Source organism: Dryas octopetala, chromosome 9 (assembly GCF_963921425.1).
Source record: "Dryas octopetala chromosome 9, drDryOcto1.1, whole genome shotgun sequence".
NCBI classification, from domain to species: Eukaryota; Viridiplantae; Streptophyta; class Magnoliopsida; order Rosales; family Rosaceae; genus Dryas; species Dryas octopetala.
Window position 1 is genome coordinate 13,900,284 of NC_141374.1, and position 27,982 is coordinate 13,928,265.

At 38.1% G+C, this 27,982-nt stretch overlaps 4 protein-coding genes, 1 long non-coding RNA gene, 1 other non-coding gene and 1 pseudogene across 7 annotated transcripts; 3 read left to right on the forward strand and 4 right to left on the reverse strand.

Moving 5' to 3' along the window:
* The first annotated feature begins 3,965 nt into the window (after positions 1 to 3,965).
* LOC147274430 (ribonuclease TUDOR 1-like) lies at positions 3,966 to 10,642 on the forward strand. Its single transcript, XM_086257146.1, has 17 exons — positions 3,966 to 4,119; positions 4,496 to 4,682; positions 4,875 to 4,949; positions 5,049 to 5,162; positions 5,274 to 5,378; positions 5,498 to 5,704; positions 5,817 to 6,035; positions 6,113 to 6,220; positions 6,446 to 6,616; positions 6,706 to 6,903; positions 7,001 to 7,366; positions 7,456 to 7,686; positions 7,767 to 7,955; positions 8,029 to 8,112; positions 8,199 to 8,393; positions 9,037 to 9,414; positions 10,097 to 10,642. Exons 2-17 carry the CDS (start codon positions 4,524 to 4,526, stop codon positions 10,283 to 10,285), a joined length of 2,988 nt encoding a protein of 995 aa, XP_086113272.1. The 5' UTR covers positions 3,966 to 4,119; positions 4,496 to 4,523; the 3' UTR covers positions 10,286 to 10,642.
* A 1,679-nt stretch (positions 10,643 to 12,321) lies between these two features.
* LOC147274431 (calnexin homolog) lies at positions 12,322 to 15,318 on the reverse strand. The gene is made up of 6 exons (XM_086227343.1): positions 15,168 to 15,318; positions 15,000 to 15,069; positions 13,167 to 14,293; positions 12,983 to 13,054; positions 12,786 to 12,899; positions 12,322 to 12,701 (listed from the first exon to the last, which is right to left on the reverse strand). The coding sequence occupies exons 1-6, from the start codon at positions 15,255 to 15,257 to the stop codon at positions 12,549 to 12,551; spliced, it is 1,626 nt and encodes a 541-aa protein (XP_086083469.1). The 5' UTR covers positions 15,258 to 15,318; the 3' UTR covers positions 12,322 to 12,548.
* A 970-nt stretch (positions 15,319 to 16,288) lies between these two features.
* Positions 16,289 to 19,379, forward strand: LOC147274432 (pentatricopeptide repeat-containing protein At2g22410, mitochondrial pseudogene; annotated as a pseudogene). The gene is made up of 2 exons (XR_015119708.1): positions 16,289 to 18,619; positions 18,776 to 19,379. The product of XR_015119708.1 is annotated as a pentatricopeptide repeat-containing protein At2g22410, mitochondrial pseudogene (transcript).
* Positions 19,380 to 19,576: 197 nt separating this feature from the next.
* On the reverse strand, positions 19,577 to 20,689 carry LOC147274433 (NFU1 iron-sulfur cluster protein). The gene is made up of 2 exons (XM_086256330.1): positions 20,338 to 20,689; positions 19,577 to 20,238 (listed from the first exon to the last, which is right to left on the reverse strand). Exons 1-2 carry the CDS (start codon positions 20,353 to 20,355, stop codon positions 19,765 to 19,767), a joined length of 492 nt encoding a protein of 163 aa, XP_086112456.1. The 5' UTR covers positions 20,356 to 20,689; the 3' UTR covers positions 19,577 to 19,764.
* Positions 20,690 to 20,709: 20 nt separating this feature from the next.
* On the reverse strand, positions 20,710 to 22,516 carry LOC147274434 (Pentatricopeptide repeat (PPR) superfamily protein). The gene is given in 3 exon segments (XM_086256331.1): positions 20,710 to 20,786; positions 20,789 to 20,826; positions 20,991 to 22,516. Coding segments are annotated over 3 exon segments (1,593 nt in total). The 3' UTR covers positions 20,710 to 20,757.
* Positions 22,517 to 22,625: 109 nt separating this feature from the next.
* Positions 22,626 to 22,707, reverse strand: TRNAS-AGA (transfer RNA serine (anticodon AGA)). Its single transcript has one exon. It is a non-coding gene; the product is annotated as a tRNA-Ser (tRNA).
* A 1,568-nt stretch (positions 22,708 to 24,275) lies between these two features.
* On the forward strand, positions 24,276 to 25,168 carry LOC147274436 (uncharacterized). The gene is made up of 2 exons (XR_015119664.1): positions 24,276 to 24,747; positions 24,910 to 25,168. It is a non-coding gene; the product is annotated as an uncharacterized LOC147274436 (long non-coding RNA).
* Positions 25,169 to 27,982: the final 2,814 nt, after the last annotated feature.

A 27,982-nucleotide genomic window follows, 5' to 3' on the forward strand; every position in this document is an offset into this window, starting at 1 on the left:
AAGTAGTTATTTTGGCTTGACCCTTCTTGTTTCCAACTGGTATATGTCATTTCCTGGACATTATAAAGTAGGAGAAGGATCCTAGTAGGAAAAAAAGTAGGATCCATAATGAAGTCTTTTGGCCAAAGGAAAAAAAGAAAAAAAAAATCGTTTCAAATATGGTAGAACAATTATAATCTTCTTATATATCCATATCATTGTACCCTAACATATGTAAAACAGTAAAACAGGTGAGAACTTATAAAAAAAAATTGGAAATTAAATGGTCTGCCAGAACGTTAAAGCTCATTTCTGTAACCATTTGTTCAGGTAATAGTATCAGTCATGAAGGCTAAGGCATGCTACTTCTATATAGTCCCTTTGAATTGCATTAAAATTTGTTAAGGACACCCTTATTTTGTTCATTGATCAGGACAGTGAGAATAAAGGTGACTCCCTTGAAAAAATCAATGACATTTCATCACTTAAAAGGGTGTTTGAGTTATTTGATGCCAACTTCTTCAGTGATGCAAAGGTGATTTGATGAACCCATAATCTGTGTTTTTGTGCTTAGTTACATAATTTATGCTGATCATCATAAGATTTAACATGAGTAATTATTTACTGTTTGTATGTGCTTTAGATACTAGAGATTGTGAAGGGTACAAAAGATTTCAATATCCCCACAATCAGAGCCAATCGATCGAAAACTAGTCGGTTCTGTTCATGGAGGATTGTGTGACCCTTCTGCTTTGGTCTTCGTTCCTGATTGGGGCAGTGAACAAGCACAAAACTTAAGCAAAAAGTTCAATTATCCTTCTCTCTATGGCGTGAAAAGACCACAAAGAGATGATGATATTGCCTTCACGAGTGAAAGTAAAAGACTTCAGTTAAAAGCTTCTTTGTGCCTCTCTGTCTCTCTGTCTCTCACACACATACACATAGACAACAAGCATGGTATATGTACTTATTGAGTGGGTATCAGGTTCTTGAATTAGGAGAGCTCATAAAGACAAAGCAAATTACATCTGCGGAGCTTACCCGAATTTTTATGCAAAGATTGAAGAGGTAATGTTGAGCTCTAAGAAACATGAGCTTACTATGTTTATTGAAATACTAAAGACCTCTGTTCATTGACACATTGTGGAAACACTAGGTATAATTAATCATGTTCTTTGGCAGTTGTGATAAAATTGAATCCTGGTGGGGGTTGCAGTGGCTACTAAAACCTGAATCTCATCTGTTTAATAGGATAAGCTTGGTCCTCTCTGTAGAAGTGCCGCAGATTGTGCTATTGTTTTGGATGCTATTAGAGGAAAGGACCCGGATGACCTCTCATCAAGAGACATCCCCCTTGAGGATCCTTTCTCGGTTGACATAACAAAGCTTACTGTTGGATACATCACTTGCAATGCAAAGATTGATGGTATTCTTCTATGTGCAGGCTCTGGCACTGGCAATGACAAACCAGTCAGTGACTGATCACCATAAGCAGCGGCCTCCTATCATCGATGATCTTGGGCCAAATGACTCGATTCCAAATCCACCTCACAGACTGTTACATTTTTAAAGGCACTTGTGTCTCTGCTGCCTTTGCCTTGCACTCTTTCTGGGCCAAGTTTAAATTTGATGCCCGCTTTACAACTCATGATATGGTAGAAAAAAAAAAGTCCCAGAAGTATATATGGGTTCATGTGTATTCCTATTTACGGTGAAACAACATCTTGGTGCTTTTGTATAAAAGATATATTATTGTTTTGATGAAAAGATATATGGGTACTTCTAGATATGATCAAACTTGTCCACTAAAAGTTGGTCTACTGCATGAGGATTGTATTGGAGTTATGAGACCCAATGCTCTATAGCCTATAGTACGTTTGTTGGTTTTCTGGCTTTTTGCTTGCTGAGCCTTGGGTCCCATGTAGGCCAAAAAGTCTTGATGTTAAGTTAAAGTACCAAGTCTTTATAAAGGAGAAATCTGGCCTAGATCAAAAAATTAAAAAAACACTTTAAAGTTAGATCTTCTTATTAATGAATTAAAAGTCTGGAATGGGATTTTTTTGTTTTGTTTATGCATTTTCATCTCCTTTTTTAATTTGATTATTATTATGTGTATAATTGCTCTTTAGGACTGAAAACTTGAGGGCCAAATAGTAAATCTCAGACGATTAGCTCAAGAACGATGAAGGCGTTCAATTGGATTGACATTCAATTGACCGGATTTTACTCTTGCATGCATGCAGAATATTAATCCGGATTTTAGGGCATATTTAGAACTTAGAAGTGCTTCGCTTTTGGTCAACAATACTTTTGTTATAAGAGTACGATGTATTCCGGATCCTAATTTGAAAGTCCTTTTGGTCTTCTAAAAGCATTGTCTAATATGTTCTTATTTTCGATGCAAAATATTCTTTTATGTGAAGCAGACCAGACCCCATTATATATAATTTTAAATTAAAAATGTTAATTAGATAAAAATAAATAAAAAGAAGAAGAATACCATGGTTTGTCACTTGTCAGCAGAAGAGAGAAAGACACAACAAGTGAGTTTGTGGAAATGTACTTTTCAGTTTCCTATCATCCTATGTGCTGTTGAACTGTTGAAGGCATAGCTATAGATTAGATTCCCATGTCTGTGTTTCTGTGTGCTACTTAAAGCAGAAGCTCAGAAAGTCAGTTGTGGAAGTGGCCACCGTGAGTGAGTGAGAGTGAAGGGAAAGCTGAAAAGCAGATAAGTACCAGTGCCACTGTCACGGGGGGCCCTCACAACCCCACACCATCATCATCACCATCACCATGCTGTAATTGTCTTTTACCACCCAAATCCATATCTATATCTATTTTTTACCCAGAGTGGTAAAAAACAGACCACCCACTTAAACACTAGGTCAGCGTCAATTGTCAAACACCATGCTTACTCTGAATTCCTTAATAAGAAAAAAAACAAATTACCCTGGCTTTTTCTTCATTAAACACATTGCATATTGTCAGGATTAATTGCTCGTTAAATTCTGTTAAGCAGCTTGTAGGAATGAACACATTAATGGTGGAATAATACAAATTATTACGTCCAAAATCATATAATTATTTGTCAAACTTGTAGGTTTAGTAATTAAGATATATATTTATTTTCACATCCAACCCCGAATTTGAATTCTTTTTCTCTCAATTATATTTGTTAGAAAAACGTATTATATAATTAGTTTATACTCTCCACCTCGTATAAATAGAATTCTACTCTTATTAAAATAGCAATTTTAAACCTTATACAAGAGGGAAATATTTAAAAATCAACTCCATCCTCAATGCTTCTAAATTTTACAAGTGAGATGAGATTATGTAAGTACATTGTTTTAGACTTGCATTTAGTTATTTTCTTAATAATTCTAAATATTAAATTTTAAACTCATAACGCTTATCATAAATTTAAAATTTATCGTTTATGATACAATCACAAAATATACATGATAAACATAAGCAGATAATACTATTTTTAGGAAAATAATTAATCTATTTAATATTTTGAATGTAATACAAAAACAAGTAAGATAGGAAAATACAAAAACAAGCATCGTTTTATTGCTTATTAGTGTTTGTTGGGAGTTAGGGTGACGTTTAAATTGTTTAATTGAGTAATCAGTTAAATGTGGCCGTAGAAGAGAGGAAATCAAGGTGGGAAATATGACATAATAAATTGGGCCGGTTATTTGTCTCAATCCGTGTCAGAATATTTTGGGATTAGAATTTCACATATACATGAGCCTGAGAAGGACATAACGGGTATTTCAATAATTCACACTAATTATAACAGAGAATTAATTGAAAAAATAAGCCAAACATAGCAGAGTAATCCCGAAAAGGAAAGCTCACATCGGCTTGGATTCTGATATCATAATGGTATATAGGGTAATTATTATAAAAACGGAGGGTATAAGATAAGTACTGCTAAGGTGTTAGCTCATATTCGTCGTCTATATATGAACTTGTAAAACCATAGTGAAATCTCCCTCTTCCATCTCTCTGTTTCTCTCTGATCCGCCGCAGCTCGTACGACGCCGTTGGACGACCGAAGGATACGAAAACCACATCAATCACGATAGATCCGAACCAGTAACTACCCGTCTGAACCGATCCAGCTTGGTATTCCCTTTCACATTCATAGATCTCTGTCTCTCGCTCTCGATCGCTTTCTCTGTCACTTCGATCAATCATTCATCGAATTGTTATTGTTTGGTACACGCAATTACGAAGCTTTTGACTGAAAACTCGTTGCTTTGATAATCTGATATTTATTAGCTTCTAAATCAAAGCGTTAGATCCAATAATACGAGTCATTTTTGCAATATGCCATTGTCGTATTGATTGCATGTTATTGGAATGGATCTGAATGCTGTTGTTCTCGTGCTCTGTTTGTGATTGTTGTTGTTGTTTGTTGAGATTATGGCTTTGCATGTTGTGGTGGAGATGGTGATGTGTTTGTTTAAATGAGCTGTGCTGTGTGTTTTGGGTTTTGCAGATCTCTATCTGTATAAGAAGCTGTTGAGATGGCATCGTCAACAGCTGGGTCCACGGGATGGTACAGAGGGAGAGTGAAGGCAGTTCCTTCAGGGGATTGCTTGGTCATCATGGCCCTCACAGCCAACAAGCCCGGACCCCCACCTGAAAGAACCATCACTTTGTCATCGCTTATTGCTCCCAGACTGGTATTAATTCCTTGTTTTCCATCGACCCAAATGTTCTTTAATTTTGCGTTTGTCGGGGATTGTTGTAAATTCTTGGTTTTTTTTTTCTCATTCGAGAAATATATTATCATGGATTATGGTTTTGTTTAACACAATTTTCTACATTAATTATGGATTAGGCTGATTGCTGAAATTTCTTTGTTTTATTGTTAGGCCCGTAGAGGTGGTATTGATGAGCCATTTGCATGGGACAGCAGAGAGTTTCTGAGGAAGCTCTGCCTAGGAAAGGTGCCTTTTTATAAATTACTTATGTTTTTCTTTACTATAATACTAGTCCTTTAAGAATAATAGGTGTGATGCATCTACCTCACCATATTTTCTCAACAGGAAGTGGCTTTCAGAGTGGATTATGTTGTACAATCAATTGGGCGAGAATTTGGCTCTGTTTTCATTGGTGACAAAAATGTCGCAATGCTGGTTGTTGCTGAAGGCTGGGCAAAGGTTTTAATATATATTTTATATATATATATTTTAGTTTTTAAAGTTGTGGGTTGCTAATTTTTTACTTAATGTTTCCTGTAAATGGGTGTAAGCCGAATCTTGTTTGTGCAGGTCAGGGAGCAAGGTCAACAGAAAGGAGAAGCAAGTCCTTACCTTGCAGAATTGCTAAGTCTCGAAGAGCAAGCTAAGACCCAGGGCCTTGGTCGCTGGAGCAAGGTTTGCATTTTTAATTTCTTCCCACCTTGTTTCTTTTAACATGCATCTAACTTGCTGCAGCATGTTGAAAGTTTACTTCAAATCAGCTTAAAGCAAGACCATTTTGTTCTTAATTGCAGGTTCCAGGTGCTGCTGAGGCATCCATTAGGAATCTACCTCCCTCTGCCATTGGTGATCCTAGCAACTTAGATGCCATGGCTCTGCTAGATGCAAATAAGGGCAGGCCCTTGGAAGGTATTGTTGAGCAGGTTCGTGACGGCAGTACAGTTCGGGTCTACTTGCTTCCGGATTTTCAGTTCGTCCAAGTATTCGTTGCAGGAACTCAGGTATGCATTCTTTCTGCAATCTGGACAAGTCTGCACAAAATTTGGTTTATATCTGCTTTATTGTCATAGTATTAATATGAATATACAACATATCTTTATCTGTTCCAATTAGGCCCCATCAGTGGGAAGGAGAGCTACAACATCAGAAACTGTTGCTGAACCAGAAATATCTTCTGATAAAACAAATGGAGAGGTTTCCTCTGAACCTCGAGCCCCTCTGACTTCTGCGCAAAGGATTGCAGCTTCAGCAGCATCATCTACTGAAACTGCTGCTGATCCATTTGCACTGGAAGCTAAACATTTTACAGAAATTCGTGTGTTGCATAGAGATGTAAGCAAATTTCTACTGTAGGTTATCTTGAACATTGAATTTATTTCAATTTTATGAATATCATGGTGGATTTATAGGTCCGCATCGTTCTGGAAGGTGTTGACAAATTTAGCAATTTGATTGGGTCAGTATATTACCCTGATGGGGACTCAGCAAAAGATCTGGCGCTGGAGCTTGTTGAAAATGTAAGAGCTTAAACTGTGTAATGATTTCACAATTAACATTAATGATGATTAATGTGTTTGTATTACTGACATTTGTAATATTTATCACATGCTTTCAATTTTGGTGTAGCTGCTTGCATGCTTGAATGTTAGCTTGTAATTCTTTTATAGCTTCTATCAGACCCACAGTTGTCTGTTGTAAGTCCTCTGAGGGACATGCTATCAATTCTTGAACTTTGTGCGTAGGGTTATGCAAAATACGTTGAATGGAGTGCAAACATGATGGAAGAAGATGCAAAGCGACGGCTGAAGACTGCAGAGCTTCAAGCTAAGAAAAGCAGGCTGAGGATTTGGACAAACTACATCCCCCCAGCTACAAATTCAAAGGCAATTCATGACCAGAATTTCACAGGAAAGGTAGTATTTAGTAAAATTTATGTAAATTTATCACTTCAATTTGGTTTGTCCTATGTATGCATGTGTAATTGATTTTTGCTTTCTTCCAGGTTGTGGAGGTTGTAAGTGGGGACTGCATCGTTGTGGCTGATGATTCTGTTCCATTCGCCAGTCCTCATGCAGAGAGGCGAGTTAATCTTTCAAGTATTAGGTGTCCGAAAATGGGTAATCCTCGTAAAGATGAAAAGCCGGCTGCATATGCCCGTGAAGCAAAGGAGTTCCTGAGAACGCGCCTTATTGGACGCCAAGTATGAGAACTAATATTGATACATTGTTTTCTTACTGATAGAAATCTCTCTTGGTTGGAAATAAATTTTAATTTCCCTATTTGGTATGTTTTGTCAGGTGAATGTTCAAATGGAGTATTCAAGGAAACTCACCCCGGCAGATGGAAGTGCAGGTGCTGCTGGATCTGTAGACTCCAGAGTAATGGATTTTGGATCAGTCTTCCTTGCATCCCCTACTAAGGCTGAGGGTGATGATGCGCCAACACCTGCCCCATCTACTCCTGGCAGCCAGCAGGCTGGGGTGAATATTGCTGAGCTGGTCATTGCACGCGGCTTTGGCTCTGTTATTAGACATCGAGATTTTGAGGAGAGATCAAACTATTATGATGCCCTTCTTTCTGCAGAAACACGTGCTATAGCTGCCAAGAAAGGAGTACATTCTTCCAAGGATCCTCCAGTCATGCACATAACAGACCTGACAACGGTGAGAAATAAAATCATTGGAAGGGATCAATTTTTGCTCAGAGAGTCGGTTAAATATCACTCATTCCTTTATTGTTGTGTCTCTTTCAGGCATCGGCTAAGAAAGCCAGAGACTTCTTGCCATTCTTACATCGAAGCAGGAAAATTCCTGCCATTGTTGAATATGTCTTCAGTGGTCATCGTTTTAAACTATTGATTCCCAAGGAGACATGCAGCATTGCATTCTCATTCTCTGGTGTCAGATGTGCCGGTCGTGATGAGCCGTATTCAGATGAAGCAATTGCACTAATGAGGCGAAGAATAATGCAGAGAGATGTTGAGGTTAATCTCATTTAGCATTAACCTGGTAGCTTTCATTTTGGTTTTGTTCTTGCTTTGATAAATTTGTCTCTCTTATACAGATTGAAGTGGAGACTGTTAATAGAACTGGAACTTTCTTGGGATCTTTATGGGAGTCAAGGACCAATGTGGCGATTTCCCTCCTTGAAGTTGGCCTTGCAAAATTTCAAACTTCCTTTGGCAGTGACAGGATCCCAGATGCCCATCTTCTTGAACAAGCTGAGCAATCTGCAAAAAGGCAGAAACTGAAAGTATGTGGAGCAGCATACTTACTTTATGGCAGTTGTCTTCCTGTTAGTTATGCTAATTTACATTCTGTTGCAGATTTGGGAGAATTATGTTGAAGGTGAAGAGGAAGTTTCCAATGGATTAGCTGTTGACAACAACAAACAGAAAGAAGTGCTAAAGGTCCTTGAAATAGGATTGCATCAAGTAATACCCATTCCACATGTTGTAAAATGTTAAATAACATCTTTCCTGTTCTTTATTTTCAGGTAGTGGTTACAGAAGTTTTGGGCAGCGGTAAATTTTATGTTCAGACAGTTGGGGATCAGAAAATTGCCTCGATTCAGCAACAGCTTGCTTCTTTGAGTCTTCAAGAAGCTCCTTTAATTGGTGCTTTTAGTCCTAAGAAGGGTGAAATTGTTCTTGCTCAGTTTAGTGCAGATAATTCTTGGAACCGAGCAATGGTGAGTCACAACCAGAAATGTCCAGTTTTATTTTCCAATTATAATAAAAAGTGTTTTAATCTTCTGACCTATTTCATTGCAATAGAGCAAACTCTGTTTTTTGGTCCTTTCCTCTTTTCCGTGTACTTTAAAACATTGTTCCATTATTTAAATATTGTTAATATATAATAGATTTTGATACTTCTGCTAGCAATTCTTTCCAAGAAAGAGTTTGTCGAGAAATATTTTCTATGGAACAAACCTAGCCGTGAGAGAATAAACATATTTGGCTTGAATAACTATATAGAATCATCTTAAGTTTTTTGTTTCAAGGAAAGTTAGTATTCTTATTTTAACTGGCATTAAAATTTAAATTTCTCTATATCTTCTCATAGAAGGCAACCCTGTTGACTGTTGCAAACATATAGTAATGAACTATATTTAAATCAATGTAAGAAAAAGTATTTTTATTATCTGTGAAGCACTTTCTGGTGGTTGTATAATCACTTACGGATATAATACTTATTACTAACAAAGTTCATAATTGGCATGAAAATTTGCATTTTTCTTCTACTATTTAATTACATTATGTGATTTGTACACTCTTATGTTCCTTGTACCGAGTCTTTTAAAATTATTTAATTTTTATATTTGACATGGAAAGATTGTCAATGCACCTCGAGGAGCTGTGGAATCCCCTAAAGACAAGTTTGAAGTCTTCTACATAGATTATGGTAATCAAGAGGTTGTCCCTTACAGTCAGTTACGGCCCCTTGACCCTTCTGTATCCTCTGCACCTGGTCTTGCTCAATTATGCAGCCTTGCATATGTTAAGGTCCCAAGCTTGGAGGAAGATTTTGGTCAAGAAGCAGCAGAGTATTTGCATGAGCACACATTAAATAGTTCCAAAGAGTTTAGGGCCATGGTTGAGGAAAGGGATCTTTCAGGGGGAAAAGTTAAAGGCCAGGGAACTGGAACGGTTCTTGTTGTAACTCTTGTTGCTGTTGATGCTGAGATCAGTATTAATGCTGCCATGCTTCAGGTTTGAATTATAGCCCTCTTTTTTAGATGTGTTTCTTATAAAGTTTGTCTCTTAAATTTTTTTGTGCTATAATAATTACCCCAAAATTGAGACTTGCATAAAATCTTGGTGACTAAACTCTCTCCAGTTTACCAAAATTACAAATTTTAGTCACTGCTGCCACCTGAAGAAATTAAATACTATTAGGCCTGTTTATCACCTATGCTGAACTGATCCATTCCAGAAAACATATTTGGTTGTAATTTGATATATGAACATCATCTACAAAAGCATACCTTGGAAGTTTGAATTTTTGGGAACTTCTTTATTTAACTTCTATTTCCAATTGTTTGATGAGGAGCCTGGTGTGGAGTATGTATAACTTGGATGCTTCCCTTTACCATCCCATACATAATAAACATACCACCTATGTGTATATTTTGGGTCCTTATGGACCCCAATATTATTTGAAATCAGAGGAAGGATTTAAGACGTCCGCTATGAACTTTTGAGTAATGTCTAATTATATTGCAATTAATAATAAAATAAAAAATTGACATGTTCTATATTTTCATATATGATAGGGTCCATGCTTCTTTCGTTTTGAGGGTTTAGAATCCTCATCATATATTATATGAATCTTTTTAAACTTCTATTTAATGTTTTTCTGAATCTCAGCTTTTCAAATTTGTATAATTTTCAGGAAGGACTTGCTAGGCTAGAGAAAAAGAAAAAATGGGACTCCAAGGAGCGGAAGACAGCACTCGAGAACTTGGAAAAGTTCCAGGAAGAAGCACGGACTGATAGGCGGGGGATGTGGCGCTATGGAGATATCCAGTCTGATGATGAGGACATGGCTCCTCCCATTAAAAAGGCCGGCGGCAGGCGATGAACATAAATATTAGTGACGTAAACAAAAGTTATAAGCAACCCTGTGGCCAAGAATGAGTTAAGTTGTAGGCATATATCATTTGCTTTTTAGAGTAAGAGAAACTTTAAGTTTTGTTTTCGGTCTGCGGATTGTTGTTTTTTTAGATGAGGGAACAATTTTTTTTTACACAATTCCAATAAGGTGAACTGTACCCATGTATGTCTCCTTTTGAGGCCAGCATAGACAATTTTGTCTATCGACCAAAGCATAAGATCTTGTGCGTTTCGTTTGTTTATGTATTGGCTAGGTTGTTTCCAAAATATTTTTAAAAAAGGGAAAAATAAATGTGACCACCTGGCATGTTTAATGTTGGTACAAGCATCGTCTCATCCAAATTGAAAGAGTTGTTTGGGTGATGGGTGGGATGTTGTAGAGTGATGATGGTCATGTGACTTGTAGAAGCCAATTATGTGGGATGCTTGTTTTCTCTAGGCACTTAACTGCCAATATGGCCATCATATTTTATGCATCCACCTGAAAGTTAGAGGAAATAGAAAAAAGAACAGGAAAAAAAATGGGTTGGCCAATAATAGTAAGATTCAAAGAGGGCAACTCTTACCCCTCCCAAAAAATCTGTGCTCTTCATTTATACTGTGGCAAAATTTGGTTCAAACATAGTACACTCCACACATTAGACTTTTTCTTCTAAGAAGATTGAAAATGACCTGAAAGGCTAAAGCGCCAAAATATGATTTGGACGGTTTTGTTATTTTTAAGGAAACCATGGACTAGATATTCATATACTTTAGCTTTTATATTAAAAAATAGTCATTTTCTTAAAATTAATAAAGTTTAATTTAGGCTTATTTGCACATTTATCTTCTAAAATTATAATTTTGTCTCACTTCACTTCTTAAAAGTTTAATTTCTCAATTTAACCCCTAAAAATTTAATATCTCCATTACCCGAAATCGTTAAGTTCGTCAATGTCACCATTTTAATTGATAACGAAATTGCCCCGTCACGTCATCAAATCAGATTAAGAAATTGACGAACTAAACAGTTTTAGATTATGCGAAATACAGTTGAAACTTTTAAGATGGAGAAGTAAGACAAATTTATAGCTTTAAAGGCTAAATATGCAAATAAGCCTTTAATTTAAGCAAAACATTCCGTTAAGTCTGAACTTGAACCCTTGGAAGCTTGCTCGAGATATTAGAAAACTGTTATTTATACCATATCTACAAACTATTTTGTTTTATCTTTTTAATAGAGTTAAGTCTCATTTTAAGAAGACGATATACAACATGACTAGTTGAGATGATATATATAACTTTATTCATTCAAAATAAAGATTTTTTGTCCATTAACAACAAATTTTGGTTTAACTCATTTTTTTCTTAACAAATAACGAATCTAGCTATTGTTTGTATATTAAGATAGAAATATTTACGAACCGTTCTTGCTTTAATATACTATAACATAATTGAACAAGAAAGGGCATTTGTCTAGTGGTATGGTTCTTGGCTACTTGCTTAGGGTGCACAAGGTCCTAAGGTCACTTCTTGGAATGTTCTTAAGTATTAATAATTAATAATAATAATAATTGTGCATCTCTATGAGCAGTGAAAATTGAAAATCACCTATCCATTTGAAACTCCCTTTTTTTTTTCGTCTTAAATTGAACTAAAGTCCAACCCCTAAAATCTAGAACCCCGAATTCGTGTTCCACAAGTTGTTCTTTAATTCAAAAACGGACTTCACCTATTTCATATTCCTGTAGCACCGATCAAAGGATGAAAAACTATTATAGCGACGACTAAGAGAACAAAAATTTTTACTAAATTTTGCTCGCTAAATTATTAAGAAAATATTTGATTTAGTCAAATTTGTAAGTTTCATTTATTTATAAAACTTGCAAGATATAATGGCATTTCATTTACTTATAGTAGCCCTAACATTATTGAATAGCAAAAGTTCTTTCTCCACTGCATCTTGTCTTTCACCATTCATAATCAACTAAAAATCGATGCATAAAGAATCGTAGACTTGCAATCTTCCGCTGTCAAAGTAAATGTTTTAGGTCACACTGGAATGGAACTATCACAGCTTAATAGATTGTCATATACACTCCTGATGCATTAAATGTTTCAACACAAAAGGCTAAAAAAAGAAGGAAAAAAAATTACCAACAGCCATGAATGACCTACAAAAACAACTAAGCTCAAAATTTGATGATAGTAAGTGAAAATTGTAATCGCTAGCTTCCCTTCCTCTTCTCACTTCAGTTTTCACGCCTGGCTCCTGTCCTTCGGCGAGGAGCAGCAGCTGCATCCTTCTCGGTCTCAGCAGCAGTATCGTCCTTCTCCTTCTCTTCTTCCTTCCCTGAACTGCTGGAGGCGTCAGGGGCTACGGGGGTTTTCTTCTCAACTCTTGCCTGCACAAGACAAAGCAACATTTAGCAACAGAAACAGCAGCAATAAACCAAGTCTTAGCTCTTTTTGAAGGTTTCAACACTCACGTTTTTCTTCCCACCAAAAAGAATCTTGAACAGTACTGTGAAGATGATCACCGAAACAGAGACGAGGATGCCAATTGTGAGATTGGGTTGTTGCTCTGCCTTCTCAATGAGTTCCTGCAAGAGAAGGGTTGGATTTTAGGGTGCATTCAACAAAATCACCCTCAAAATGGATAATGAACAATAGATTTATGACTTACAAGTATCTTAGGCTTCTGGGAACTTAAGAAGGGAATATCTGCAACCTTATATAGGAGGTCAAATATCTTCTTCTGCAGGAATCGAAAACAAAACTTTTTTCAGGTACCGTATGAAGTAACCATCATATAAAATGTCATAAAACAAGCATATAGAACTGATAGGCTAAGTTGCAAGACCCTTTACCTGGAAGTTAGCAAGCCCATCTGAACCAGGAACATCTTCCTCAGCCTTCTGCTTCTCTTCCTCAACTTCAAATTTTGGTTTCCATGCAGTCTCTCGGTATGATTCTGCAACCTTGTCATCTTTTGTTATCAAAATGTTGTCAAACAATATACCATCTTGCATTGTCCAAATCTCAATGCCAACAGCAGCTACAGGCTCAAAGTCAGGTTTGTCGACTTCAAAGTAACTGGGGTTTGGAATCTCCTGAGGCTTCCACACACCCTTGTAACTGGGGTTGTCAATGAGTGGGGCATGCCATTTTCCCTTGTAAGCTGGATTCCTCTTCATTGGCTTCTTCCATTCACCACAACCAGGGGATGTCACACACTTTGGGTTATCAATCTTTGGGGCTTCCCACTCACCATCCTCCTCATCATCCCAGTCTTCTGGTTTTGTGGCATCAGGATCTTCTATCTCCTCAGGCTCATCATCCAACCACCCTTCAGGCTTTTCAGCTTCCTCATCTTCAATTTCAATGGGTGCATCCTCATCCCAGTCATCTGGTTTTACAGCATTAGGGTCTGGAATTTTGGCTCTGTCATCCCAATCCTCAGGCTTCTTATCCTCTGGATCAGCAATTGTCTTGGTAGGAATAAGTGGGGGCAGAAAATCTTCAGTGGATAAGAAATTCGCCTTCCTCTTCTCCTCCCCATCAACAAGAATTTGCAACTCATTACCAGGTTTCAGAATGGCAGTGTACACATGAGAAAGTTTGTCAGTTGGGACAGAGGGTGGGGTTGTGAGATGGTGTTCTTCGTACACTCCAGTCTTGGGATTCTTATGCTTAAAAATGAAGTGAACCTTGTTTGTGAGCCCACATTTGTCAGGTCCAAACATGATTGAATAAGGAGATTCATTGTCGAATTGCTTAGCTTCCCATCCAACCTCCTGGGGTCGAAGATATTTCAGATAGGCACCACCACATTCAAGCCCATTCTGGAGACGAGTCTCAAATTGGAGGACAACAGTTCCATCCTTCAGACTCACAGGCTCATCAAGCTCCTTAACTATTGCATACTTTTTGGCCTTCTCACTCACAAGAAGCCCATAGTCCTCATGTCCCTCACTCTTTGAGTGCTTCCAAACACCTAAACACAAATTAGACATCAACATAAATTTGCGAACCATAAAATGGCAAAAAATTTGCCAAAAAAGCATGATGGATTGGATGAGCTACAAAGCCTACAATTTTCAGATTGGATAACATTTTCAGATTGGCCAAAGAACATTTCAAACACAACAGAATGGTTCACAAGGGAATTGAAAGACATGATTCCATCATAACAGAAGGACCCATTATCCATAACTTTACATTATACATCTTAAGAATCATGTCATTTATGTCTGCCATGCAGGATTCAAACAGGCATAACTACCTACGCACAAAGTGACATAGTACATATTGCATAGATAAAGAGCATCGTATAGTATGTGACTTATAACCCCTAATGGTTTATCATAAGTTTAAACGTCAAGAGTATCATAAATCAAGAACCCACTTCTCATTGAGTGGTTGCATACTATCACTACTTGTCCAACTGTGATCCACAATGCACTTTTTATGTTGTCAAAAGCTCCTTCCTAAATCGAACTCATACTTTTCATTTCAAGCTGAAAGCTTTACACACTGTTTGAGTTAGATATACATAGAAACCTCTAATATCATTCAGATCGACCACATACCCATCAAATATATACATACAAACATAAACACACAAACATAGACATTAAAGAGATCATCTTTTTTTGTCTATGAGATCATCTTTTTTCTCAAAAAAGAAAGAAATAACGGACCTTGGTAGTCATCTTTGTCAGAAACGATCCATCGGCCTTCAAATGAATCATCGAATGAGTCGTAAAAGACCTAAAACCACAAACCCAACAAAATTCATGAGCAATTGAGAGTGAATCTGAGATTGCATCTGAGACTGAAAAGCATGTAACTGTAGTCAGATTCGTTACCGTAACGTCGGAAGCAGAGAGCTGCTGAAATGAAAAGCAAGCTACGAGCAACAACAGCACCGGAACAACACCAGCGCGTACCCCAACCATCTCTCTTCTCTTTCTCTCTCTCTCTCTCTAGCTTCCAAATTCCTTGACAACTCTCTCGCTCTGTTTCTCTTTCTCTCTCTAACCTCTTCTACATATAGATCTCTACGACACTGCCTTCGACTTACTTCCACCAATCAGATCACGTGCCACGTTCGATTGGCCAATCCCATCTCGCCACGTCAGAAACTTGACGCATCGTTGCGTCCCTTGCGAGTTTCGACCAACTTTTTGGTCTGGTCTTTCTCTGGGTCGAGCCGGGTCAAAGCCCAGAAGACTATTGGGCTGGCTCAATTCACAATTTGTTTTTTTTTTTTATCTAAATTCACAATTTTGTTTGGAGTAATAATATGTGCACATGCCCACATTATTTGGATTTTGGAGTAATGATGTGAGTAATATTAGAATAATTTATTTTTACTATATTAATATTTTTATAACTTTTTACTATATTAATTGATCATGTGATATGATGATTGATATTGTATCCAAATTACTATATTACTATATTAATATTAATCATATTAATTATTGTAATAAGTACAAATTTCCATATTAGGTAGTTTTTTTGGCATTTCACGTATTAACGCGTACATATCATCATTGATCAAGTTTTTCAATAAATACATTCATAACATAAATTAAGAAGAAACATAAAAATTAAGGACCTTCTTTCTTAAAATTTGTGAATTGTCGATCATAATCGTGTACTACACAATACACACTTATATAGATTTATCTAAATATTTTTAGGTATATTCTTCACGACTCATTTTTTTATTGGATAAAAGATTTTGATATAAACTTTTATGCATTAAAACATTTATAAAAGTAAGTACTATCTCTTACCCGATTGCCAATTTGGACTATATATTTATTTCTTTTAGTATAAAAACAAATTTGAGTTACGAAAAAAAAAAAAAAGAAAAAAAAACAATAGACCATAGTTGTTAATTTACACACTTAGCTGCGGCCGCTGTTAGTTTGGTTTTATTCGTTTGTTTTGTTTTGGCGGTGGCGCGTAGAAGTTTGCAATGCGAAACCTTGCAAGGCATTCAAAATGGACGTCTCTGTTAGAAAAGCACAACGGAGACCCCAAGCGCTTCTACGACATCGTATCCCACGCCATTGCCTCAGGCGTCTTGGCCCACGACTCCTTCGTCTCCAGCAAAATCCTCCTCCACTCCCTCCAATACGACGTCGCATTGTCTCGCGCCCTTTTCTCCCAAATCCAAAACCCCAATGTCTTCGCCTGCAATTTCATGTTCAAAGCCTACTCTCACAGCTCAACCCCACAAGAAACCCTCTCTCTCTACAACCTAATACGATGCCGTTTTCCCCATCTGGTACCTGACAACTACTCCTTCCCTTTTCTCTTCAGAGCGTGCGGTCGTCTTTTGCTTCCCCACAAAGGCCAAGAGCTTCACTCTTTGACTCTTATACTCGGGCTTGATGGCGACGTTTTCGTTCAGAATGGTCTCATTTCCATGTACTCTGCGTGTGGTTTACTTCACTCTGCTCGCAAAGTTTTCGACTTGATTCCGGTTTTGGTTCGTGACGTGGTGTCTTGGAACAGCGTCGTTTCTGGGTACTTACAATGTCATCGCAACTGGGACGCACTCCAGATGTTTGAGAAAATGCTGGCGGATGTTTCTACGAGGCCTGACAAGGTGACTTTGGTCAGCGCTCTGACTGCCTCTGCGAGGATGGGTTCGCTTGCTTTGGGGAGGCAGATTCATGGGTTTGTCTTGGGAAGTGGGTTTGCTTTGGATGTCTTCTTGGGTTCGTCTTTGATTGATTTGTATGCAAAATGTGGCCACGTGAGTGAAGCTCGAAAGGTTTTCGATAGAATTGGAGAGAGAAATGTGGTGTCTTGGACTTCTATGATTGCGGGTTATGCCCAGTCACGTTCGTTCAAGGATGCGATTGAGTTGTTCAGGGAGATGCAATTGGATGGAATTGAGGCAGACGCGGCTACGGTTGCTTGTGTTATATCGGCGTGTGGGCATTCAGGTGCGTTGGATCATGGAAGATGGGTCCATAGCTACTGTGAGAAGTTTGGCATTTACATGAACCTCTCAGTGAAGAATGCTTTGGTCGACATGTATTCAAAGTGTGGAGACATTCGAAAGGCTCTTGAAATTTTCCATGGCATGACTGTAAAAGATGTTTTTACATGGACTGCCATGATTACTGGTCTTGCTATGAATGGGGATTCTGTTGGGGCATTGCAAATGTTCTCGAAAATGGAGGTGTCAAGTGAGGTCAGGCCAAATGAGGTCACATTCCTCGGGGTCTTGTCTGCATGTAGTCATAGTGGATTTGTGGATGAGGGTTTTCGCTGTTTTAAAGCCATGTCTGAAATTTATAAGCTCACTCCTTGTATTGAACACTATGGGTGCATGGTGGATCTTCTTGGTCGTGCTAATCTTTTAGATGACGCTGAGAAGTTCATCAGGGCAATGCCCATTCAACCTGACGTGGTTATATGGCGGTCTTTGCTTTTTGCGAGTAGGACTGATGAGAACATAGAGTTGGCAGAGTTTGTTGCCAAGAAGATTGAAGAATTGGAACCAAGAAGGTGTGAGTCTCATGTTTTATTATCCAATTTATATGCTTCAGCCTCAAGGTGGTATGATGTGAGCAGGACAAGGAAAGGGATGCCTCTTCAGGGTATCCAGAAGCAGCCTGGTTGCTCTCTCATAGAAGTAAATGGTCTAGTTCATGAATTCACTGTTGCAGATTGTTCACATTGTCAACTTGATTCTATATATGAGACAGTTAGAGGAATTAATAAAGTTTTACATTCTGAAAGATATGCTTAGAAATTTTGGATTCTCAGCAACACTGAGCTTTGTTGAAGTCTGCAGTAAACAATTATTACTTGGGCAGTTGACAATCAGCAAACTTTTACAGGGGAAACTATTCCTTAATAACATCTGAGAGAATTTCATCAATGGCATCAAAGTCTTGCTTTTGGTTGATGGTCGAAACTTAGAAGAAAGAAGCTTAAGGAAAGCAATTACTACCGAAGGCTACCATAATACATCAGCATAGCACAGCCAAGAGCCATTCAAGTAGCAAGACTGGGAATTGGAATCATGTTCATCCCAAAGGAACCCATAATTCAAAACCTGCATTACTGCAATGTTGTGCAAATTAAGGGGGCCAATATGTATGTACCTTGACCTTGAGCAGCATTTGTGGACTAGGAGGAAAGAACGACAAATTTTGGCCAATGGCCCTGGGCTTCAAAAGACATGTAAGATTGTTATTTGGAGAGAGTTTGGTTTATCATTTCTATTAAGGCTTCTCCATGCAATAGAACCTGTTGGGCTTTGAGCTGTGGTGTTGGTCTATAGGAGGTAAGCATAGAATTTTTAGTTATTTGGATTGATTATTCATTTCAAACGAAAGAGGGTGCATTTGAACTTCATGATTATATAGGCTTGCAAGAAATCACTTGCATTGAATGATAACTGCGAAGGTGACTGTTTCATTGGGTTTTTCCATATCAGAAGGCTCAAGGGCAATAGTCTAAGTGATGCCATTACCAGCTCTCGGATTTGTGATTGAGAATTTGAGTTGGGCGCAGCTGATACACAATCTCTCCTGGTGGTGCACCATGAGGCCTCAATTAATGTTTGATATGATCCTCAGTTATTTCTCATATTGAGCCAATGGCGATCTCAACTCAGCAATGCATGAGGTGCCCACTTTCTCTATGAAACCAAATTGGAAAAACGGATTATCCTTTTGTGTTAACAGGTCCATTTCAACTGGCAAGAGGCCTAGAATTTAAACCAGATATGACAAATGGCCTTGCAGAAGTAGATTTGGTTCTGCTAAGCAAGTATATCCTGTACTTCAGAGTATTCTCTGAAGACAGTTCTAATAAGTGGACTTTTCTCCTGTTGGCTAAGGAAGATGGGACCTCAATCTAAGATTAAGTATGCTTGTCCCCCCTTATGTCAAGAGGCAGAAAGAAAATTGTTGCCAATTTTAGTGCAGGATGATAGTCAGAATACAAATAAATTGGACAACTTAATGAAAATTTTAGGTGCAATCCCTCTCTTTTAAGATGCTTACATATTTTTTGTTCAGAAAATTTACTTTTGGTGGTTGCAGAGCTGAGCCATCTTATTACATTTCCCGCAACATATAAGTACGCAAGAATACACAGCCACTGTGCATGCTATTAAACCGTGGGAAAGTGCGAAACAATTCACTATTGTATTTGAGTGTGATTGTTCACCCATATGGCCATGTTGCCCATGTATTTGTGTAAAAAAGATATATATTTTTTTCCTTCTTGTGATATATACAATGTTGGAGTTACAGTAACCAACCATCACCAGTACTAATGGTGAAATTACCCCCAAGCCCCCACTGTACAAATCAAATGGCAGTCACTAGAAAGCCATAGAAGCAAAAAAAGACGAACAAAAAGAAATGCAAAGGGAAAAACAGAGAGTGAAACAGAGAACTGGAATGCAATCCAAGTATCCAACTAAGCTTTAGGATCCACTGCAGCTGCTGCTTTAGGGTCTACTCCAACGGACTTGAGAGTCAAAGCCTTTGGGCGATGAGCAAAAGCATCTCTGCGAATTGGGTCAGGGATGGCTTTGTCAAACTCCTGGACATGGGCCACCTTCCTGAGAAACGATTTCTTGAGTAACTTCTCAGCCTCCTCCACCACGTGGTCGGGCTCCACCACCTCCGGTAGCGTCTCCCGCCGCTGCTTCTTCACGTAAACTTGGGGGTCGTGCATCAGGTGCTGCTTGGCAGTGTGGAGCCCCAGTGCCAGTGCCACTGCTATCATCCCAACAGCTACATACACCGGCACTGCGTCCCCCCTCAGAGGCCTTTTACCACTCAGTTGGTTTTGCTGAGCAAAACCAACAGTTGGGGTATACGCCTTCATCTTTGGTGAGGTCGAGGTTGAATATGATCCTAACCTGTTCATCATCTGTTTCCAGTGATTCTGCACAATTTGGTAAACATGGTGTAAGTAAAACCCAAATATGAACAAGAAGAATAAGATTTTGCATGCTAATGTATTAATGGAAATGAACTCACATACCATTGATCTAAAAGCCATGATCTTAGACAGAGGCAAAGATCGAGAAAACAGACAACAGAGTTGAGAGTCTTCAACAGTAAGAGTAGGAAGTGACTCTCGGTTTACCAACAGCTTGCAGCAAGCGATTCTTAACTTAAAGTTACTGCTGGTGGATATTACTTATAAGATGGCTAGAAAGAGAAAAATATCGAAAAGAGTATAGAGTTCTGGAGCCACGTATCAAAAATGGGACACATGTCCAAGTACTGTAGTGCACAGCATCAGTAGAACCCTCCGGAAGCAGCACGTCAGCATCAGTAGAACCCTCCTGAAGCAGCACTTCAGCATCGAAGTCCAAAACTTAATAAATGCTTATTACAGTCCAAGCCACAGACCCAACCCAATTCCAAAGACAAAATATCATCAGAAAATATCAAATTGCTAACATGCTTCAAATTGATATTTCCAAACCCATTCAATACCAGATATATTGTTATTGTTTCAATTTCAGCAGAAATTATTAAGTTTAACACATACACCAACTAATTCAACCTATTATAAACTAATTCAACCTATTATAATATAAATAAATATTATTAATATTAGATCCTACAAATATATGGTCAAATAATATCTTCCACCTAAATTGATTTCACTGTATCGATTACACCCAAAAGTTATCTCCTGCCATAAACTCATGGGTGACTCCATTCAAATGAATCAAACTACAACCAGTGTTCTTCTTCACCCTCTTATTAGCACTAATGGACTTCCTAATCTTTACCACATCATCCCATTTCTCTGCTGAGGCATAAACGTTAGCCATGACTGAATATACCCCACCATCTTCAGGGTCCAACTCCATCACATGCTCTGCTGCTTTCTTAGCAATCTCAACATTACCATGGATCCTGCATCCTCCTAGCAAACCACCCCACACAAACACATCACCGCCCACTGGCATTTTCTCTATCATCTCCATTGCTTCCTTGATCAAACCTGCCCTCCCAAGCAAGTCAGCCATGCACCCATAATGCTTGAGCTCACGAGGGACCCCATATACAGATTCCATGTCTTCAAAAAGCTTTCTTGCTTCATGTACAATACCCGCATGGCTACAGCCCACCAACACCCCCAAAAAGCTTACCCCATCAGGTTTAACTCCAGCCTCTATCATTCTAGAGAAGTAATCCAGTGATAGATGGCCATGGCCATGCATTGCAAGCCCAACAAGCATGGCATTCCAAGTGAACAAATTCTTATCTGGGCTTGACTCAAAGACCTCCCTGGCAGTCTCTATGCACCCAGACTTGGCATACAAGTCCACCAATGCTGTTAAGAAGTAGGAACTCAGTCGAATCCTATTCCGTTTAATATAATCGTGGATATTCTTGCCTCGTTCGAAATCACCCAGTTGGGCACAAGCAGAAAGAGCAGAAACCAAGCAGATATCATCAGGCCTAACTTGCAAAACAAGCATCTGATCGAATAGTTCAATCGCTTCCTCACACTGATTTATCTGGGCATACCCAGCTAAAACAGTGCCCCACGAGACGGAATCTCGGATACCCATCTCGTCAAACAGTCGGCGAGCTCTGGAAACCTCACCAGCCTTGACAAAAGCGTCGAGCAAGGCATTGTATGAGATCAAATCCCTGTGAGAATTTTCTTCAAACACCTTGCACGCAAGGTCCAGGTGGTAGGAGATTGAGTAGACATGAATGAGGGTGTTGGTGACAAACAAATGGGATGCGAACCCGAACTTGAGGGCTTGGGAGTGAAGGGTCCGGGAGAGAGAAAATGATGAAAACCCAAGTTGGGCACAGGCTTTGAGGGCAAATGGGAAGGTGTGGAAGTCTGGGGAAAGAGAGAGTTGGCGCATACGAGCGAAGAAGAGAAGAGAATTGAGAGGGGAGGCGAGGAGGGTGTGAGCCCTGATGATGTTGTTGAAGCAGAAGGTTGATGGGTTTGGGATGAGATTGAAGAGACGGACGGCATAGCTGAGTGAAGTAGTCGTTGCAGAGAATGAAATGGAGGGTTTAGGGATTAGGGAAGTGAAGGTGTGGAGGATGGTGATTAAGATGTCACGATGGGTTTTGGTGAGAGTGGGGTTGGTGATGGATTGGGCATGGAGTTGGAGGAGTTGTTTGGGGTTTTTACAGAGTTTGATTAAGGTGATGATGTTGGGATTGAAAGGCATTCATCCACTTTGATTCGGTCTCATTGTTTCAGAGGTTTTGAACATGAAAGATAAAAGAAAAACGGTGGGAAGAAAAAAAATTGAAGGTTTGGATTTCAAAAAAAAAATTCGTGGACGGCAGGATTCGAACCTGCGCGGGCAAAGCCCACATGATTTCTAGTCATGCCCGATAACCACTCCGGCACGTCCACCCCATTTGTTAATATGTGAGTGACAATAGTTAATGTACGTGTCAAACTTAGAAAGTCCATATTTTGAAGAATGAAGATGGACTTCACACTCTTGGGCCTTGGTCCAGTAATTGAAAGTTTGTTTTAGATTTTTTTTTTTTTTTTTTGCTTTTTTACTGAAAAATTCAAGGAAGAGATTGAAGAAAGATAAGAAATAATTAAGGATTGAAGGGAAAATGAAGAATAGATAGAATAAAAATTAAAAACTATAATTCATAAAAATTGAGTTTAATTTTTATTTTATCTTTTGGTCAAGCATTCTTTCAGATTTCCACTCTTTGGAGGTCTTGCTTGCACAAGCATAGCTGCATCATGCATGTTGATAGAATTAGAGCATCCAACCCAAAACCAATTGGCAATGGGTGGAGAGGCCCAAGACTTATAAGCACATATGCTAAGCCTTAGTTTTCCGATGTGGGACATTACTCCACATTACTCTCAACACGCCCCCGCACGTGTGGCGAGATTTTGAGCCTTACACGTGAACAAATTGTATTGGGTGACGTGGGAGCACGTGTGGCCGTTGGGCCTTACACGCGAATAACCAAGCTCTGATACCATGAAAGAATTAGAGCATCCAACCCAAAACCAATTAGTAATGGGTGGAGAGGCCCAAGACTTATAAGCACATATGCTAAGCCTTAGTTTTCCGATGTGGGACATTACTATGTAACCCCTACTGCCAGTTACCAAGGTGCCTATAATAACATCAGTAACAAGTAAGATATACAAGTACAACCCAATTTTCAAGTTGAAGGCAACCAGTGGTTGCTTGCACCAAAGCATATATATGTAAAATGATGCATAACATGAAGTCATGCATGCACTTCAGAATTTCTATTTTGTTATCTAATCTTTTTATCCCCAAAAAAGACAAGCAATGCTTACACAATCCTGCATAGGAAGATATGTCTTGACACAATCATTTCTTTTTAGGTAAATCTTGACACTAAAGAATTAAGAAATTAAGAATAGGTTCAAAGCCCTCAATTATTGCAGAGAGCACAAATGTAGAGGCTAACAATTCCTAGTCTACAAGGGATCAAGTAGCTAAAGTAAAGCCGACTCTCTACTTGTTCCTAATTGCTTATCAGTAGGTCTTGCTTATTATTTATAAGAGATTAGTTTTGGCTTATAGCTTAGATTTTTTATGATCTGGGGCATATTGTTTAGTCATTTTACAGTCTTTCCACATTTGGCTCTCCCACTAAGTGGATTAGTGGCTTTGGACACATAGATTCTCACAAGCATTTGATTTGTATTGGGGTAACAAGTGGACGATGTCTCACCCTGTAAAGAGAAAAACCAAATCTGTTTCCAAATTCTCCTCTTGGACTCCTCTATTCTTGCCGCTAATTAATCACTGCTTTAACTACTTTTTTCCATTTTTTATCATTTCAATCCTTCTTTGGATAAGAAGCCCTCCACATGTTATCTCATTTTTCCACCCATTTGTTTTAATATCTATTTTCCTCAGCTTTTCTCCTCATGGAATGAGACTCTCTCTCTCTCTCTCTCTCTCAGCAGACTAATGTTCTGATTTATGTAAAGCAGAGGAAGAATGATAATATTCTTAGTAAAAGATAAGCATTTACCCAATAAGAGAATAATGCTTAGGGGGGGCCATTTTGAAGTGTGATTCTTTCTGCTTATCTGTTTGCTTTTATCTTCTTTTCTTTACTCTTTTGCCCCATTATGATTTGAAAAATCAAGATGTCACCACAAAGTCACATGGTTGAGAGGTTCATGTGTTTATATAAACACTTGGGGAGTAACAGATAAAAACAGTCACCACCATTGTAATCACCAACAACACCATCTAAGAAGCTCTCTCATTGCAACACACATGGGGAGGTGGAGGAAGAAGAGGAAGAAGATGATGACTGTGAGTATAACTTGTACATGCTTGGTCAATTAAGCCCTCTTCTTCCCTTAATGGGATGTGTGAGGGGGTCAAAGGCAAGTCATAGAGGCAAAGGGAAGGCCAAGCCTTTCTTCCGGGTTTGTTATTTTCTAATGTGGAACTCTCTTCATGTAATGGTAGTAGGTTAATTAATGCAGTCATTTTCAATGTCTGCCAAATTTGGTTTGTTAATGTCAGCTTCCTCACTTGTGCTCTTTGTTCCTCTTTGTTATTTCCTTGTCTCAAATTCTCTCCAATAGCTAAAAGAAGCAACAGTGCAGTTGGATTAGATATCAAGGACATGCTCTGTTCAAGCAATATGCTGTGTTTTGAGGGTCTATGGGGATCTGTTGTTCCAATTTACTTTCTAGCCTTTCTGAGGATCTCTCCTGTGCTATTTAATGGCCACTTTTCAAGGCCAGTTGCAGTATTGCAGGTTCAGAAATCAATTGGGAAGAATAACAACACTTTAGGCTTATTTGAAGTATTGAATAAACTGCAGTTTGTTGGGTTTGCTTTTGGTTCTTTATCTTTGATATCTTCCACTGAGTTGCTTTCTTTTGCACAAAACTACATATACCACCTATGTTTAATTATATTGAAGTTTCAGTTATATAGCACAGTTATACTGCTGCTGGTAATGCTCAACGCCATTGTGCAATAAGCCAGTTGGAATTTGAATTGCAGTTTGTTCATTAAGAAAAGAATACAATCACAAAAACTTCAAGTAATCCAACTAATCTATGTATCGATCACTAGAGGTATCGACAGTTCACAAATCACAAACCCAAAATGTAGCAATGAGAGCATGGATGGCGAACCAATTCAGCACATACATCCAAGGTTGGTCACCTAAGCTAACATATATTTTGAAAGACATGAGAGCTAGAGGAACCGGTAAACTAATAGTTACAAACCCAAAATGCTGCCTCCCAAAAATTATACAATGACAAAGAGACCAAGAAATTTGGCCTCACATTAAAGGTTGATTATGCAGATCTGCTCCACACGAGGTTTATTTTGCTTCAACGCAGCCAGTGCATAACCAGTGCAAGATATGACAGCAATAAGAAAATTATGTACAGGCAGAAAGTTGATTAATTAAAATGGACTTGATAAGAAAATTATAACAACAGTATGCTTATCCTATAACTGCATCATGCAGGGGAGTAACATTAAGAGGCAACTAATTATTATAGCCGAAATATCTACCAATCAGACATGAAAGTCATTTCACCACATATGCATTTACTACGTAGAATAGTCTCACATTCCACTGAAATCTTGCTGTAAATCGTGCATAAAGATCCTGAATGGCAGTAAGAAATAAGCAACCGTATCAAGAAATAGCACAGGGTAAGAAACAAAAAACCAGAAACTTGTAAATTGCCAGTATTCTTTTAATGATATAATCTAACAAACACGCATAAAAATATTGGGTATAAAAAATAACACCCACCAAACCAAATGAGTGGTTACATCAGTATAAGACTCATAAGAGTGTTCTATCAACTCACAAACTAAATTCAGCACCACGAAATGTAGTTAGATGTAAGGCAGCACCACTTAAAACCTTTAGCATCCTGCCCAAAAAAGAGAAAATAAAAAAAATCAATTAAAAAACAATGGATTGTATATTGGTAAATAGAAGTAACAAACTAACAATTGCTAAATTCTTCCCGAGTAACCAACCTTGTTGCAAGGTATTTTATACTTGGAAGAATTTAGCAATAGTTACTTCTATTTACCAATATAGATTCTTTGTTTTTTAATTGATTTTTTTTTTCTTCTTTTTGGACAGTGATGCTAAAGGTTTCAAGTTTAAAATGGTGATAATTTGCACCCAAGGGAACGGGGTGGAGAGACAGAATTGTAAACATAATCTGGTATATATGATTTTCAATTTTTCATACTCATTGTTAGGACTTAGGATGGAGATTTACGTACTTGAGTTATGTGCTTTTACTCTGTTCTACAGACTACAGCTTTGTGTGCATATAACCTGGTCTCTGTCAAGTTTAATCAACTGACTAGGCATGTCAGATGAAATTAGTTGCAGACATTTTTATCCATCTTAAACTAGTAGATAACATCTTCAGTCCCTCTAATGTCTTTGTTTTGGATGGTGATGGTTTTGTTTTCTTATGATTGGCTTCCTATAATCCTATCTGCTGGTTTCCCGTTTGGTTTCTAGGCATGGCTAGCCAGCTCTTTTGTAGTTCACCGTTGGGCCTTTGGTCCTTCTTCATTCCTTTTCGTTCCCCAAAAAAAAAAAATGTAGTAAATAATAAATATACAAAATGCAAATTCTGCTTTTGTAACATTTAATATTCAAATTCAAAATCAAATTTTCACATGTGGTCAGCTAGCCTAGTGGAAATTTCAAATTTCAAATTTTCACTTTTCATCCCTATTCCTTTTTTTTTTTTTAATCCCTATTAGATATGCTCTCGATGAATGCACATTGTCTTTTTTGGGCCTGAGCTCTTGCAGCCCGTTATCTCCCTTATGAATTTTTCACATGACCATGTACTTGAGATTGACTGATCTAAACATATCAACAGAAAAGTACTGGTCTCTGAAGGGTCACATGGAGTTGGTGAAAATGAGCTATGGGGTGGTTTGGTGGTTGGTGTAAAGAGTTAAAGACCTTCATCATGGAGCAGAAAGAACCCAATGCAGACCTAGTCTTTTATTACCAGGTAAAAATATTTAACAATCCACAAAGCAGACCTAATCTTTGGAAGTCGATTCATTTTATGTCACTTTTAGTCTATTACCATATTAGTTTTTAAGAATTGATGGTAAAACCTACCATATTATAGTTTTTACAAGAGAACAGAACAAAGTTACAAGATGACAGCATAATCATCTTAATGCAAGAGGTAAGTATCATGTCACGTAACCTAGCTGACTTTATATCCATGATCAAGTAAGCTATACATTACAATGAAACAGTTAAGAGCTAATCAAAAGAATTAACATACCTGCACAAATTTGTACGCACTCATGAGCACATTTCAAATCATCTAAGATGCCTTTCGACACACATTTTCCTCTTATTGAGAGTAATCACACACAACAATCGACCTAGATAATGTCTAGTCTGATGTATATGCATCTGAGGTACATTTAGTCATGTGAGACTCAGAAAGTTTCCATTTCAAATCTTTATATGGGACCTTACGCTTAAAAGAAACATAATGATTTACAATCCGTGGTAAGAATGTGTTTTCAAGGCAATATAACAAATGGTGGCTACTTGAATTATACATATCACATGCACAAAAATGCAAGCAAGCACTGAAAGAGAATGGCTTAGGCACACATATA

Coding starts and splice junctions, on each gene's coding strand:
- LOC147274430 (XM_086257146.1), top strand. CDS start 4,524: ATGGCATCGTCAACAGCTGGGTCCACGGGATGGTACAGAGGGAGAGTG. Junction 4,683..4,874: donor CGCTTATTGCTCCCAGACTG/GTATTAATTCCT, acceptor TTTTATTGTTAG/GCCCGTAGAGGTGGTATTGA. Junction 6,904..7,000: donor CGCGCCTTATTGGACGCCAA/GTATGAGAACTA, acceptor ATGTTTTGTCAG/GTGAATGTTCAAATGGAGTA.
- LOC147274431 (XM_086227343.1), bottom strand. CDS start 15,257: ATGGTTGGGGTACGCGCTGGTGTTGTTCCGGTGCTGTTGTTGCTCGTA. Junction 14,294..14,999: donor TGACAAAGATGACTACCAAG/GTCCGTTATTTC, acceptor ATTTGTGTTTAG/GTGTTTGGAAGCACTCAAAG. Junction 12,702..12,785: donor TTTTTGGTGGGAAGAAAAAC/GTGAGTGTTGAA, acceptor TGTCTTGTGCAG/GCAAGAGTTGAGAAGAAAAC.